The sequence below is a fragment of the Chelon labrosus genome (genome assembly GCF_963514085.1).
Source record: "Chelon labrosus genome assembly, chromosome: 15".
In the NCBI taxonomy this organism is placed as follows: domain Eukaryota; kingdom Metazoa; phylum Chordata; class Actinopteri; order Mugiliformes; family Mugilidae; genus Chelon; species Chelon labrosus.
Window position 1 is genome coordinate 6,643,308 of NC_140348.1, and position 14,837 is coordinate 6,658,144.

The following is a 14,837-nucleotide window of genomic DNA, read 5'->3' on the forward strand; positions in this document are numbered from 1 at the left end:
CGACGAGGTTGGCTTTCCCTGCGACGTGCTGTATGTCCGTGGTAAACTCAGAGATGTAAGAGAGATGTCGCTGTTGGCGGGCAGACCATGGCTCAGACACCTTAGCCATGGCAAACGTTAGAGGCTTGTGATCGACGAAAGCTGTGAACTGTCGGCCCTCCAGCAGCGAACGGAAGTGTCGAATGGCAAGGTAAAGTGCCAGCAACTCACGGTCAAAGGTGCTGTATTTACATTCACTGGGGCGTAGCTGGCGGCTAAAGAAAGCAAGCGGTTGCCAGGCACCGTCCACCCACTGCTCGTGCACAGCGCCAACCGCAAAGTCCGAAGCGTCTGTGGTGATGGCAATTGGCGAGTCAGGTGATGGGTGTGCCAGCATCGTCGCTTTGGCCAAAGCAGACTTAGCGTCTGTGAATGCCGCTTCTCTCTCCGAGGACCAATCCACTATGTGTTTAGCCGCTTTCCCCTTCAAGGCCCCGTGCAGGGGGCGCATGAGAGCAGCAGCTGTGGGAATGAATCGGTGGTAGAAGTTCACCATTCCCAGGAACTCCTGCAGGGACCTTACTGTGACCGGCCGTGGGAAATCCAAGACAGCCTCAACCTTAGACGGGAGTGGCATGGCCCCGTCCTTGGTTACTCGATGTCCCAGGAAGTCTATGGTGGTCAATCCAAACTGGCACTTAGCTGGATTGATGATCAGGCCATGCAGGCTGAGACGCCCGAAAAGGAGCCGCAGGTGGGATAGGTGTTCGGCTTTGGAGGCACTGGCCACGAGGATGTCGTCCAGGTACACAAACAGGAAAGGCAGGTCACGCAGCGTAGAGTCCATGAGGCGCTGGAAGGATTGGGCGGCGTTCTTAAGGCCGAAAGGCATCCTCAGGAACTCGAACAGGCCAAAAGGGGTGATCACCGCCGTTTTCGGGACATCCTGCGGGTGGACAGGAACTTGGTGGTATCCACGGACGAGGTCTATCTTAGAAAAGACAACCTTACCCGCCAGGTGCGCTGAAAAATCCTGGATGTGAGGCACTGGATAGCGATCTGGCGTTGTAGCGTCGTTGAGACGGCGATAATCGCCGCAGGGTCGCCACCCACCGGCGGGCTTGGGAACCATGTGGAGGGGTGAAGCCCATGGGCTGCTAGAGCGGCGGATGATGCCGAGGCGTTCCATGCCATCGAATTCAGCCCTGGCAATGGCGAGCTTGGCTGGATCCAGTCGCCTCGCGCGGGCGTAGACAGGCGGGCCAGTGGTGGCGATGTGGTGCTCCACCCCGTGCTTGGCGGCAGGTGATGAGAAGGTGGGCTGTGTGAGCACAGGAAACTCTGCGAGCAGGCGATGAAACTCGTCAGCCGGCGAGCGCACGCTGGAGAGTCGAATGGGGTCCACCCCGCTAAGAGTGCAGGTATATGAACAAAAGGTGGTGGCATCAATTAAGCGACGGTTTTTGACATCCACCAGTAGTCCGTAAGCACATAGAAAATCAGCTCCCAGAAGGGGGATGGCCACTTTGGCTGTGATAAAGTCCCAGCTAAACCGCTGGCCGCCGAAACACAGTTCAACATGACGAAGGCCATAAGTGCGTATGGGGCTGCCATTAGCAGCTTCCAGGGGGGGGCCAAGACCGTCGGCCAGGATGTCTAGTCTCGATGCAGGCAGAATGCTCCTCTGCGCGCCGGTGTCACACAAAAAACGGCGCCCGGAGGCGGAGTCCTGGATGAACAGCAGCCTGCCGGTGCGGCCGACGCTCAAGGCCACTACTGAGCGCCGGCCCTGGCGTTTCCCGTCCCCCTGAAGCTGCACGGCGATCGGCACTGCTTTGCTCTGGATCCAAATTTAGCGTGGTAAAAACACAGGCCGCTGTCAGAACGCTCCCGGTGAGAAACCGCCGTCACTGCAGCGAGCGCTGCATCACCAGGGAGTGGGGCGGCGGCGTGCGAAGCGTGTGCCGGTGCAGTCGTGGCGGCGTAGGCAGCATTGAGCGCAGCAGCAGTCATGTCATAGTTTTGACCAGCCAAGAAAAACCTGTCAGCCTCCTCAGCCAGCGCACGGCAGTCAGTGATGGTGGTGTTGGCCAACGCAGCACGGACTTGAGAAGGGAGTTGTCGCAAAAAAAGCTGGACGAAGAGGAAATCCGGTGTGTGTTCTCCAAGCAGACCCAACATCCTGTCCATAAGCTCAGAGGGTTTGCTGTCACCCAAGCCTCGCAGAGAAAATAGCCGGCTAGCTCTCTCAGCATCAGAGAGTTCAAATGTCTTTAACAGGTGAGCCTTGAGTGCTGTATACTTATCCACTGCGGGGGGGTTTTTTAGGAGGCTAACCACTCTTGTCGCTGTTGAGCTGCTGAGGGCTGACACGACGTAGTAGTATTTAGTTGTGTCCGCGGTGATGTCCCGCAGAGCAAACTGCGCCTCGGTCTGAGCGAACCAGGCTGAAGCCGACGACTCCCAGAACTCTGGAAGTTTTAACGTAACAGCGTTCGTTGACATAGTTGGTCTTTATGTCACTGGAATGCGTCCAGTAGATAAACGTCGGGGTCACCAATGTAGGATGTGATAAATGAGGTGGAGAAAGAGTCTCACGTTGACAACGCAACGGCGTGTCGTTTATTCATCCTAACTTTATTAATTCCAAACCAACAAAGCGTTGCCCATAACAACAACAAACCAGCAGCGTGTTCTTAAAGCGACAGCGTCCCTAAAACACGGAACGAGGTGAATTGTGTCCATAGTGTCCACTACAGTTTAATCTTTCCATTGTCAATATTATTAGGCTGTGAATATAATGATTTATAATAGGTTTGAAAGATATTATGAATTTCCTCTGGTTCATATGTTATCTCTTTAGTCAAGGGGTCTCTAATTTTATGAATGGTATTCCTCTTCTGTTGTGCCCTGAGGCGTTTTGCTAGAATCTTTGTTGCTTTTGGTCCCGATTCATAAAAGGTTTGTTTTGCAAATTTCATTTTCTTTTCCAATTCCTCATTCAGAAGATCATCTATCTGCTTTTTTTGTACTTTAATCTTGTCTGTCAATCTCTTATCTTCATCTTTTTGTTGTTGTTTCTCTAATTCCCTCAATGTTTTCTCTAATTCGTCATATTTTAGCCTTTTCATCTTATTTAAATACGCTGTCCTTGAAATTAATTTCCCTCTCATTATTGCCTTTACTGTGTCCCACATGATGACTGGGCTCACCTGACTGTTCTTGTTATCCTCTATGCATTCGTTAATTTCCTCCTTAATCTCCTTTATAACAGTCTCCTTATTTAAAATACTAGTATTTAGTCTCCATAATGTGGTCTTCCGACTATTGTTTATATGGAAAGTTAAATAGATTACATTGTGGTCTGATATATCTGCTGTTCCTATTGAACAATCCTTCACTCTGTGTCTATCTACATTGTTCATCAAGAAAAGGTCTATTCTGGAATGAACCCGGTGAGTGGCTGAATAATGGGTAAAATCTCTTTCCTGCTGGTGAAGGCTCCTCCAGACATCAAAAAGACCCATCTCTTTGATCAGAAAATTAAGATCGCTCGATTTATGTACTTTCTGCTTTTTAGTGCTCGTCGTATCCATTGAGTGGTTTAGAATTGTGTTCCAATCCCCAGCACAAACCAAAATCCCTTCACTTTCTGATTTTAACGTATCAAATAGAGACCTGATAAATTTTCTATCACTTTCTGGAGGGGCGTATATATTAGCAAATGTGACGAGTACATTATCTATTCTCCCTTAAATAATTACATATCTGCCCTCTTTATCACACCTTTCTGAGCTCTGTTCAAAATTAAGGCTGTTAGAAATCAGAATTGCCACTCCTCTTCTACGACTGTTTACACATGAGCTAAAGAAAGAATTTGAATAACCAAATGTTTTCAACTTTTCATGTTCTTTTTTAGACATATGTGTCTCTTGAAGAAAAATCACTTGTGCTTTATCTTTTTTCATTTTAGCAAGAACCTTTTTTCTTTTTACCGGGTTACTCAGACCATTCACATTCAAAGAAGCGCACCTCAGATCACGTGACCCTATCATATACAGTCCGAAAATCAGCTGAGTCATAAATCCCCCAAACTAAGATCTGAACACAAAACAGTGAACGTGAACTTAAACAGGCCTCCAAACGTGGAGGGAAGTCTCCCTCGCCTGTGACTCCGTTGGTGAGTCGAGGGTGAAGCCTCTCACTTAGAGAGGGCCCAAAGTCAAGAGTGGTAAAAGAGTTAGGTAACAAAAACTCTACCATCTTACAGGTCCAACAAGTTTCATTTAAGAGACGCCGCTCCTCCCAGGTGTTGTGTATTTATTAAAGGCCAAAAGTAAATAATCACATTAAGCGGTGCGGCTTACGTCCCAGTTCCTGATTCCTCCGCTTGTTTCCTCTGGAACCCGAGGAGTTTTTCTCTCGCTCTCTGCGCTGCGGTCGAGCTCCTTTCCCGGGTGTTCGCTGCCAGCTTCCATCCCAGCCGCTCCGCCAGCTGTTTCTCCAGGCTGCTGTCCCCCTCGGTCGCCACTGGATCCTCTATTTGGAAACCTCGTTTCTTCAGATCCCTCTGTGCTTCCTGTGCGCTGTCATAAGTGCGGACCCCCGAGTCCCAGTGAATCCGCATCCGGGTGTATGGTGTTTGGAAACGGATCCCTCTTTCCTTCAGAGCTTTCTTTATCTCGTTATATTCCTTACGTTTTTTGACTATCTCTGATGCGTAGTCATGGTCAAAGTGAAGAGCCCGGTTACCCACCAGGATTTTCCCCTTTTTCCAAGCCTCTCTCAGTACCATCTCCTTGGTGGAGAACTCCTGGAAGTTCACAATGATGGGTCGCGGGTGGGCACCTGTCGGAGGTCTCGGGGCCAGGCTGCGGTGAGCCCGCTGTATTTTCAGATCCACATCTCGCAGCATTGTCAACTCACTTTTGATGAGATTCACTATAAACTGCATCATCGAGTCGCCTTCCTCTCCCTCCGCTACTCCGAAGACTCGGACATTATTTCTTCTTGAACGAGATTCGAGGTCAGTAACTTTTTGCTGGAGATATCTTTGTTGTTCCAGACAGGTGAGGAGCGCCCGGGTTGCATCCTCTGCCCAGTCCTCCATCTGTCCCACGCGCGACTCCGTTTCTTCTACGCGCTCAGATAAACCTTGCACTTCCGTTGCAAGTTTGTCGAGTTTGCCGTTAATTTCTTGTCTCAGGCCGACTATCTCATGTTTAACGCCTTCATTGCCCTTCTTTATGTCCGCTTTTAGCTCCTTTATCGCCGTAATTATGTCTTCAGGGGCCATGCTCGGTCGAGTGTCGCTCAGGTGTGCTGTGGCTTCTCCGCCTGTAGCAGCCTGAGCCGACTTAGCATTGCTAGCCTGAGCCGACTTAGCATTGCTAGCCTGAGCCGACTTAGCATTGCTAGCCTGAGCCGACTTAGCATTGCTAGCCTGATCCGCCACGTTACTCTTTTCTTGCAATTTCGGCATATTTTCATCACCTTTTTGGCCTTTAACGTTCCGTCTGCCCGCCATCTAGTTCTTACTCGGTTGAATTTCAAGTTTTGAGTTATTAAATGGGCAAGTTATCTAGAGTTTGGGAGAGCGGCTCCTCCACACGTCTTACTACTCCATCAGCCAAACCGGAAGCCCATTTTGTTACTCTTTAATCATTCTTTTGCAGAATCACTGTGCCAAGGGTTGAGGTCTTGAATGTTCATTCATTCATTCATCTTCTATACCCGTTTTAGTCCTGTTAAGGGTCACGGGGGTCTGCTGGAGCCTATCCCAGCTGTCATCGGGCGAGAGGCAGGGGTACACCCTGGACAGGTCGCCAGTCCATCGCAGGGCCAACACAGAGACAGACAACCATTCACACTCACATGCACACCTATGGCCAATTTAGAATCACCAATTAACCTAACAAGCATGTCTTTTGGATGGTGGGAGGAAGCCGGAGTACCCGGAGAGAACCCACGCAGACACAGGGAGAACATGCAAACTCCACACAGAAAGGCCAGCCGGCCCATGGATTCGAACCGGTGACCTTCTTGCTGTGAGGCATCAGTGCTAACCACCTCGCCACTGTGCCGCCGGTCTTGAATGTTGTATCAGTGTTCTCCAGATGGTGGATTCATGAACATTAACATAAGCCAATATGAGAGAGGCCTTTAGTTGCTTAGAAGTCAGACTATTATGCATCTTTTGGAGTTCTCCTGTTGAGGGTAACAGTCGTCTTAAATCTCCTCCTCTCAAACTACCTGACCGTTGTAGCAAAATGCTTAATTGGTTTCGGAAAGTTTTAATTTTCCAGCTGTTCTCTGAATAAATCTGTGAATAAATTAACGGCTTCCGCTCGCCTGCTTCTCCTCCAGCTGCTGCTACGCGACTCTAAAGTCGCTCTCTGAGGAGACTCCTCATTCTGACTCCATTTACCAACAAAATGAGCAGAGACTTGCATGACACCACTCACGGACCTGTTTAAGAAAAACACAAAGCTATTCTTGATTCTTTCATGCACTCTGTACTGGTCGTGTTGCACTACATGTGTGAACAGACCGTGAGAGAACATTGTTAAGTATGCAAGGTTTACTCAAGTCATAGTGGTCTTCTTGCATATTGTCAAGGTTTTTTATATATATATATTTATTTATCCATTTTGTTTTATTTCCTAGTGATATACTGAAACAATAAAGTAAATCTCTTATGTGTAGCATTAAAAATGTCTGACTTTTGTAGCTGGTATTATGAGTTGAATTGAGCACAGGCGGCTCCAGAACTGCCTCGGCTCTCCACCAGAAGCTACTGCTTTTGGAATAATGGATAACGCTATAATCACGCAAATTGTGCCCCTTTATCAAATTAAAAGCCTGCTCCACCGATTATTATTTAATCTATTGAATCATGTAATTCTGAGAAAATTACAGACTTTACAGTATGATGCAAATCAGCACTGTTAATAATAAAGCTTGATGGTTTCTCTTACAAATGAAAAGCATTCTGTAAATCCTCAAAAAAATGCTTGTCACACATGATGGACGAGAAAGTCTTGGCATTGAAGAAGGAAAGCTTACCCTGACCGTGTGATTAGTTATATCTCTACACAAACCAGTATAGTACTCAGTATAGAGAGTACATCGGTAGATTCTTGTTTTTATTGTCCTGATCACGCTCTGTCTCCCTTTTTCTTTCATAATTCCACTGATGACCAAAGAGTCTTTTATTTGACTATTGCTTGTTGCTTAGTCTACTAATCTCTGGCAGTGCTGTAATGAGTAATCTAAGTTGGAAACAATATCTTAACATCCGCCTCTGGAGAGGAATTGACTTCACTAATGACTCATTATGTTTAGTTTAGTATCAATGGCTGTCACTACAGAAGAAATTGTTGTGACAAAAGGATGACACTGATGATGGTCTGTGGCTGTCATTATTAATAAGAAATTTGTGTTCCAAGTCAGCTGTCATCTTTTCCAATATCACAATGAAAAATAGCCTGTTAAACTGTATAACTGGCAATTCCTCCTGCCCTAATGTCGCAGGCATAAGATCCAGAGATGATTCAGGAATGAGACATTATTCAGAGAGGTTTAGATCAGGGAAAACCGCTGGCCAAGGGCAAAAGCAAATGCTCAAAATGCTGCAAGGCTGGTTGAATCTGCAAACAGAAGATTGCTGGAGATGCCTGCATGTTCATTTGCAAGACGCCTTTATATTTACTGCCTTCAGGGACAGATTGCAAAGTGTGTTGGCACCAGTAAAAAATCAATAAAGTGCGAAACCAATGGCAGGATGTAAATACCCAACCCTGTCTCCTAGAAGTGATGTTTGTATATTATTAAATTGCTTTGCCAGTTATGCTGAAGTGAGAAGCATGTTTGCTGTTGAGAAGCAGCATGTTTATTCATGAACTGCACGTGAGTTGCTGGGAAGTGGTTGTGGTGGATGGCAGACTTAACAGAGCAAAGGACTCTCATATTCTGATGCCTAGGGTAGTTACGAAAGGGTAGTTAAAGACAAAACAAAGACGTTATGTCATGTCACCATGTACACCTTCTGTATTAAACCAATCTATGGTCTATCCTATATTAATACACTTTTGATACACTTGTAATTTGCAAAATAACACGTTTATCAGTAACATTTCTGGAATACTGGATGCTCTCAATTATGATCCGTCAATTTTCTGTAACCGCAGGCGTCTGAGCCCTATCCAAATTGGCACTGAGCTAGAGATGAGGTACACCATACACAGCCCGCGAGCATGTCACAGGGTTAATACAGAGGGAACAACAGCCATTCACAATGACATGCATATTTCCGGTTTAAAACCACCAACTAACTCAACAAGCTTGTCACTGAACTGTGGGAGGAAGTGGGAGTTCTCATAGAAACCCCACGCTGGCAACGTGCATACAGAAAGGCTCTTGGCAGGTTCAAACCCAGATCCTTCTCAGTGCATGTCAAAAATGTGTTTACTGTTGCAAATTATTAGCAATGAACTTCACAAGAAAAGGAAAAATGAATGCATTCAGTAAACTCCGTCCATACTGAAATATGTTCTTGCTTTGGTTTGACTCGGTGCTTTCAACAGTGCACGTGTTTTAATTATTGAACAGCTCATCATTTTACTGGCCTCTGCCCTGTACTCGGGTACAGTGACAGCCGTCAGTGAACTGGTCACATTAATTATGTATAGTATGTGAAGTGTTGGCCACGAATGCCTCAGCTGTATGCACTGAACATACCTTGAGCTTCAGATTATGCTCTGACTCAGTCTAATAAGGCATTTGCATTTAAATCTACAGAAGTGATTTTGCTCAAATGGAACAGGTTTAGGATGATTTTGAGAAAACACTGAACATTTTTATTTGTTATTTACTTATTTATCATTTCTTCTTGTTAATGCAGAAGCTGTGTTTAAATTATTCAGCAGATCTTTCCTATACTTAGTGGTGGACATATAGAAATGTGCTCAACTGTCCTTCCTTTTCCTTTTTAAAAGACAGCTCTGAATGTGGTCATTCTAAAATGTTCCTCTCTCCCCCTCGTTTCTCTCTCCGTGTCCAGGAGCTGGAGGTTGGTCGCCTCTGAGTTCAGACGGATATCAGTGGTTGGAAGTTGACCTGGGTGAGAGGACACAAATCACGGCTGTTGCTACTCAAGGTCGCTACGGCAGCTCTGACTGGCAGACGGCCTACCTCCTGATGTTCAGTGACACGGGACACAACTGGAGACAGTATCGACAGGAAGGCAGTATAGGGGTGAGTGTGCAATAAAGCTGTACTGACAGCTGTGTGGGTATAGAATAATAAACAGCAGATGGACAGAGGCATCTGCATCGAAAGGAAAGCGAGTCTGCAGCTGTAATAAAAAATATAAAGCCTTTTTTGGACACTTTTTAGAGTGTCCATTCACCTTTTAACAGAACTTCCAGAAAAGTTGGGCGTTGCATTGAATCTCAAGATGAGTGTGATTAAACCTCTGCAGGAGGAGAGCAGGAGAGATCAGTAGAGCAATGAAAACACGATGTCATTTGTGTGCAATCACTGCAAGCTCCTCTTTAGTTGAGTCAGAGTTTCTTTCATCTTCTCAGTGTAGCAGGAGGTTCAGTGGCATTTTGGTCAGAAGCTTCAAGTTTTTCGATTTACTCCCAGAAGCCACTTACTAGGATAAGAATATCAACATTGAAACTGAAGCATCCAGCCTCCCTAGAACCACTTACCTGTAGAGAGTCACCGGGGCTTAGAGTCTATTCATATTGGCATAAGGTGACGAGCTGGGTGCACCATCACAGCGACAAACAGTCATTTACTTTTACATGTACACTATATGGCCAGTTTACAATCACAAATAAGCCTAATGTGCATGTCTTTGGACTGCAAATCCACTCAACTCCAAAGCGGTTCTTAACCCAGAACCATCTGTGCCATCTGAAATTGAAGCACCAAAAATGGAACTTAGCGATAATTCATTTTGTTATTTAATTCTACTGTGACATGTCAAAATGTCCTAAGAACTGAAAGAAAATCTTCCAGTACAACAAAACAAACAAAAAATACTGGGAGTGTGCCTGTTGGAGACGTAATGGGCTGATATTCAACATGTACATCTATTGTCTTGGGAATATTTTTACAATAATCAAAAACAGAGTTTGCAAACAAACTTTGTCTGTGCAACTTCGACAAGTGTCATGAATAATTGTTTGGTGGTTTTACTTCCACACCCATTGTAGAAATAAGAGGGCCTTTGGAAAACTTATTACCGGAGAGCTTGAACATTACAAACAGGTCAGATATTCTCTACACTAATAACAACATAGTACAGCAGAAGCTAGTGTATTGGTTTACTTGCCTAAGAAGTCATTGCTGACATAATAAAGCTATGTGTACCTACAAGGGTCGTCAGAAAATCATATAATGAATTCTGTAAAATGATACTGTTAGATAGCACTGAACAGCGTTATGATAGTGATGATAGTGAGCGTTTCAATTTGTACCAGCACTGGACTCCACCTCTCTAATAGTCTGCAGTTCATTACCAGCCATTAGCGTTTCCCTTTTTATTAATGCTGAGTTAGGCTTATCAGATGGGCAAACTAAACCCTGTGATTTATAAAAAAGCTCATGAGCATAGCACTGCACAAGATGAGGGCAATTAATTGAAAAAAACAGTTATGCCTGGCCCAAAATTTAATCTGTATATCAAGAAAAACCCTTCAATTTATTAAAATCCAACAAAAGTAGCATCTCATTTACTCACTGGCTCCATCACCCGGTGTGTTAACAGCATTATACCTTAGATAAGTAAAGCGGAACATTTACCTCCCAGCGCCTGGCACAGAAAGAAAAGTGTCCCTGTGACGAAGCATTACATTATACAGATTATGAAAGGTAAAAGTTTCGCAGTGGGGTCAAAACTAATGTAAGCTTAAGACTCCTTCTGAGAGAGAACAAAAAGCTTTCTCCCAGCTTAAGAGCTTGTTGATTTCACACTCAGCATAAAGCTGGAGAAATCCGCAGCATGTCTCTAAAGTCCTTCTAAATCTCCACATATTAGTCAGCCTAGTTTATTACGGCTTTCGGGGTGCAGGGATGACTGCTGAGCTGCTTCATCAGTCACAATTCCTCCAGGACCTCTCTTTCCTTTAAGCTTAGAGGACAAAGTTTCTGAGGCTGAGTAAAGTGTTCATTCTCTAATTTTCCCTTCCTCTCCTCTTTCTCACTTCACCTACCTACTGCAAAGGTGTAAGAGAGCAGATGGTGTTGGGGACATATAATCTGCTAATCAGGGAATACAACATCCTTAAGTGTTAATAGAGGTAAAGGTGCATGGATGTGCATAATAGATGTTCCTATAGGACACGTGAAGCTGCAGATTCTGTTACAGATATGCAAATTTACAGAGTGAACCTTGTTGTTTTACCATCACATATCTTCAAAGTTTGACACTAGAAGGCTGTTTTCAAATTTATCTTTTGTGTTTCTTTGAGTTTACATGACATCCGAGCTTAACTCAACTTTACCTGTGAACATGATGTGTGATATCACTTGGTTTTATTACCCCAACCAGTCACACCAGAAGGTGTGGATAAAACAGACGGATGAAAAGGCCTGAGGAGACACAGGTCTTCAGCCTCAGAGGCTCACCATGTGTCACTTGATGCCACTTTGCTTTTTTGAATTGAGTTAAACCTTTTACTTTTGTAACTGTGTCTCCAGAAGACGGCGTTGCGGCCCTCGAGCCAGGCTGCAACATAGTCACCCCATTTTAGATGAATCATTTGTGAATGTTACTAGCTGGGTGTCTTGTGTGGTACCACACAAGTTGTGATCATTGTGGGCGTGGCTCTCCTTTCATGGTTGGTCCCTTCTGCACTACATTGAATTTGTGGGTTCTGTATGAATTTTGGAGTGTGACCATTTTGTTGGAGTGGATTATCTGTTGCCATTTCTGGTGGTTGTGGTAACTTGGAGGGGGCAGGGGTTTGTGGCTGTTGAGCTTCATTTTGTGTGGGTCACAAGTTTTGATATCTCCTAAGCATGGTTGTTAAAATCCTCAAAGGTGGATGCATTCTTGCACATAATAGAAGGTCTGGCATGATCGTAGAAGGACTTTCTTGTGTGTAGGCCCCCTTCAAATGGTTCATGGGCTTATTTTTTGTCTTTTTTTGTCTGCTTTATGTTGTGGGCCTCGAGCCGGACAGAACGCTGTATTTCGGAAGCCAGTTCTGTTATCTACACAGGCAACACTTTATATCCAGCAAAGTAAATCAAGTCACATAATAAAAATGTTTTCATGCTTGCCTGCAGTGGAAAATGTGGTGTATTTATTGAAAATCTAAGCGTAACAGAATGAAATGGAAACAGGCTCCTGGGAATAAATTGAAAAATGTAAGGCCACTAAACCTCTGATGAAAGAAACATCAAATCTGTGTCAAGTAATGAGGAGATTATAAATTGAAAATTGAAGTTATTTGGCATTTCACACACTCACATTGATTAGGAATCAGCTGTGAATTCATCTGACATGTTTTTTGTTTTTCGTCCAATCTTTCTGTACCAGTGCACTGTCCCCTCACAGCATTGTTAAATGATGTGTATGGTTAGGAAATCTTGTGAAAGATTGTGCTCTGGCTTAATAAAGAAAATGTCCATTGAATCAAATAAAGGAATTAAGGGAATATGTATGGCATTTTGATGCACTTTAAAGAGTTTTGTCATACAGTGTTTTGCTTCGAGCACCGTTTGGGACCCCATTTTATCTGCTTTTTGAGGGAACTCCTCTCCCTGTTTTGCTTTAATACTCACCCTCGAACTTGTGCTGAACTGTTTTCCCCTCATTCCCATTTTAATAAAAGTCTCTGTTTGGAGGTTTTTCGAACTCTACCCAGGTCATATATCAAAAGCCAATTCCTCAGCTAAATTATGTGCCGTTCTCCTTGGCCTCCTCAGTAGGAAACAATCATTTGCGGAGGCTAGGCTGTTCAAAGCAACGGGAACAGTGTAACAAATGACATTTGTCTGTGCTTCCGAGGAAGACTCACAGTAGCACGCAGCTAGGCAAATATGGAAATATGCAAATGTGAACATTTGCATAGAGGTCACGGTTAGGGCCGCAGTACAACAATGGCTCTCACTCCTCTGAGGAAATCAAATCTCATGTTCTGAATTTCAGCCTCATTTAGGATCAATAAGAGATATGCATTTTAAGGTTTTAATGTCAATGAATATTGAGCCTGTTCTGAACTTTTCTTATCTTAACCCAAACCCCTCCATAGGGAAATCAGAGGTCAGAGATCCAATATAGGGCAACAGCCTGGAGCTAAGAAAAGTACAGTAAAACCAGAGAAAAATCTCCATGGTTTGATAAGGAACATTGAGGTACAACTTGAAGGTACAACATAAAGAGAGTGCTAGGAACTACAGCTTCACAAATCTAATTTTCTACCTGATTGAGAAACCGCTCACCAGGAGCGTGGCCCTATCTCCACTATATTCCCTTCATTAGGAGGAAAATCACACACATCACTTCTCATAGACGCCTTGGGGATTGCCACTCAGCTTCAATGAAGAGATGAAAGACCACGTTCACTTTTTTAGTGATAAGCCCCACTACAATGAAAATCCAGTGGGAGAAAGTTCACAGTTATCTTTGTAGTGTCTCACACATCAAAAGGTTGACAGAAGGATGGAAAGCTGCTAAACTAACTTCTGTTTTTGATGTGGTTTGATTTTCAGGCCTTTCCAGGTAACAGCAATGCAGACAGTGTGGTCCAGCACAAGCTCCAGCATACTGTGATCGCCCGCTACGTCCGCCTGATTCCTCTGGACTGGAATCCCAATGGTCGGATTGGACTCAGGCTGGAGACCTATGGATGTCCTTACAGTAAGTTTTGGCTTTTTTTAAATCATCGCATTAATTGAAAAGATGACAGTGGATTGTCAACAAAACCACCTGCCTAATATTGTTTAGTTCTCCCTTTTGCCTCCCACAAAGTTTAGATGCATCGGGATATGGACACATGCCTCCTGAGGGTGTCCTATCATGTATGGCACCAGAACGTTAATATGGGAGTCTTTTGGTCCTTGGGGTTGAGGGGAGGGGCCTGTTTGGATCAGGCTTGTTTCAAAGCATCCCTCAGATATTTGATCAGTTTGGGATATGGGGAGTTTGGAAGCTGAGTCAACAGCTTGGAATATTTTTTCATGTTTGTTTGAGCTGTTCATAAGCAGTTTCTCTGATGTGGAAGGCTGCATTGGAAGGTTGCAGGGGGCTGGAGCCATTCCCAGCTGTCAGTGGGCGAGAGGCAGGGTACACCCTGGGCAGGTCACCAGTCTAACACAGGGCTAACACAGAGACAGACAACCATTCACACTCACCCTACAGCCGATTTAGAATCACCAGTTAACCTAACGAGCATGTTTTTGGACAGTGGGAGGAAGCTGGAGTACCTGGAGAGAACCCACCTAGACACAAGGAGAACATGCAGACTCCACACAGAAAGGCCCCAGGTACTACTTATTTATGCTAGACTTTATTTGGAATTAGAAATGATCTTGCTCCAGTGGATTACATCCAGTTTTGCTTGTACAGGCACATATAGTCTCCCCACAATTTATAGACAATAGACCATTTATTCTGACATCTGTGCCCCACAGCTCTCCACTGGTAGCAGCATGGATTCTCCTCAGGTCTTCTGTCACAGTGAATTTAATGTCATCGCTGTCGTGTATCCCTTTGAAGTCTGGTTTGAGAGGCCAGAGCATCCTGACTGAGATGCATCTGTACAAATCTGATTGGAAACGCATCTTAAACAACCAAATGTAGTCCATATCCAGTCGGTAAAAAAATATATTTTTTCTCT

At 44.6% G+C, this 14,837-nt stretch overlaps 1 protein-coding gene across 1 annotated transcript in view; it reads left to right on the plus strand.

The window, feature by feature from the left end:
* LOC311500446 (contactin-associated protein-like 4) overlaps window positions 1-14,837 on the plus strand; it is a 73,915-nt gene that overhangs the window by 23,273 nt on the left and 35,805 nt on the right. The window contains exons 3-4 of the mRNA XM_084561859.1: window positions 9,041-9,234; window positions 13,711-13,858. Of these exons, the coding sequence (XP_084417985.1) occupies window positions 9,041-9,234; window positions 13,711-13,858 (342 nt within the window). The remainder of the gene's footprint in view (window positions 1-9,040; window positions 9,235-13,710; window positions 13,859-14,837) is intronic.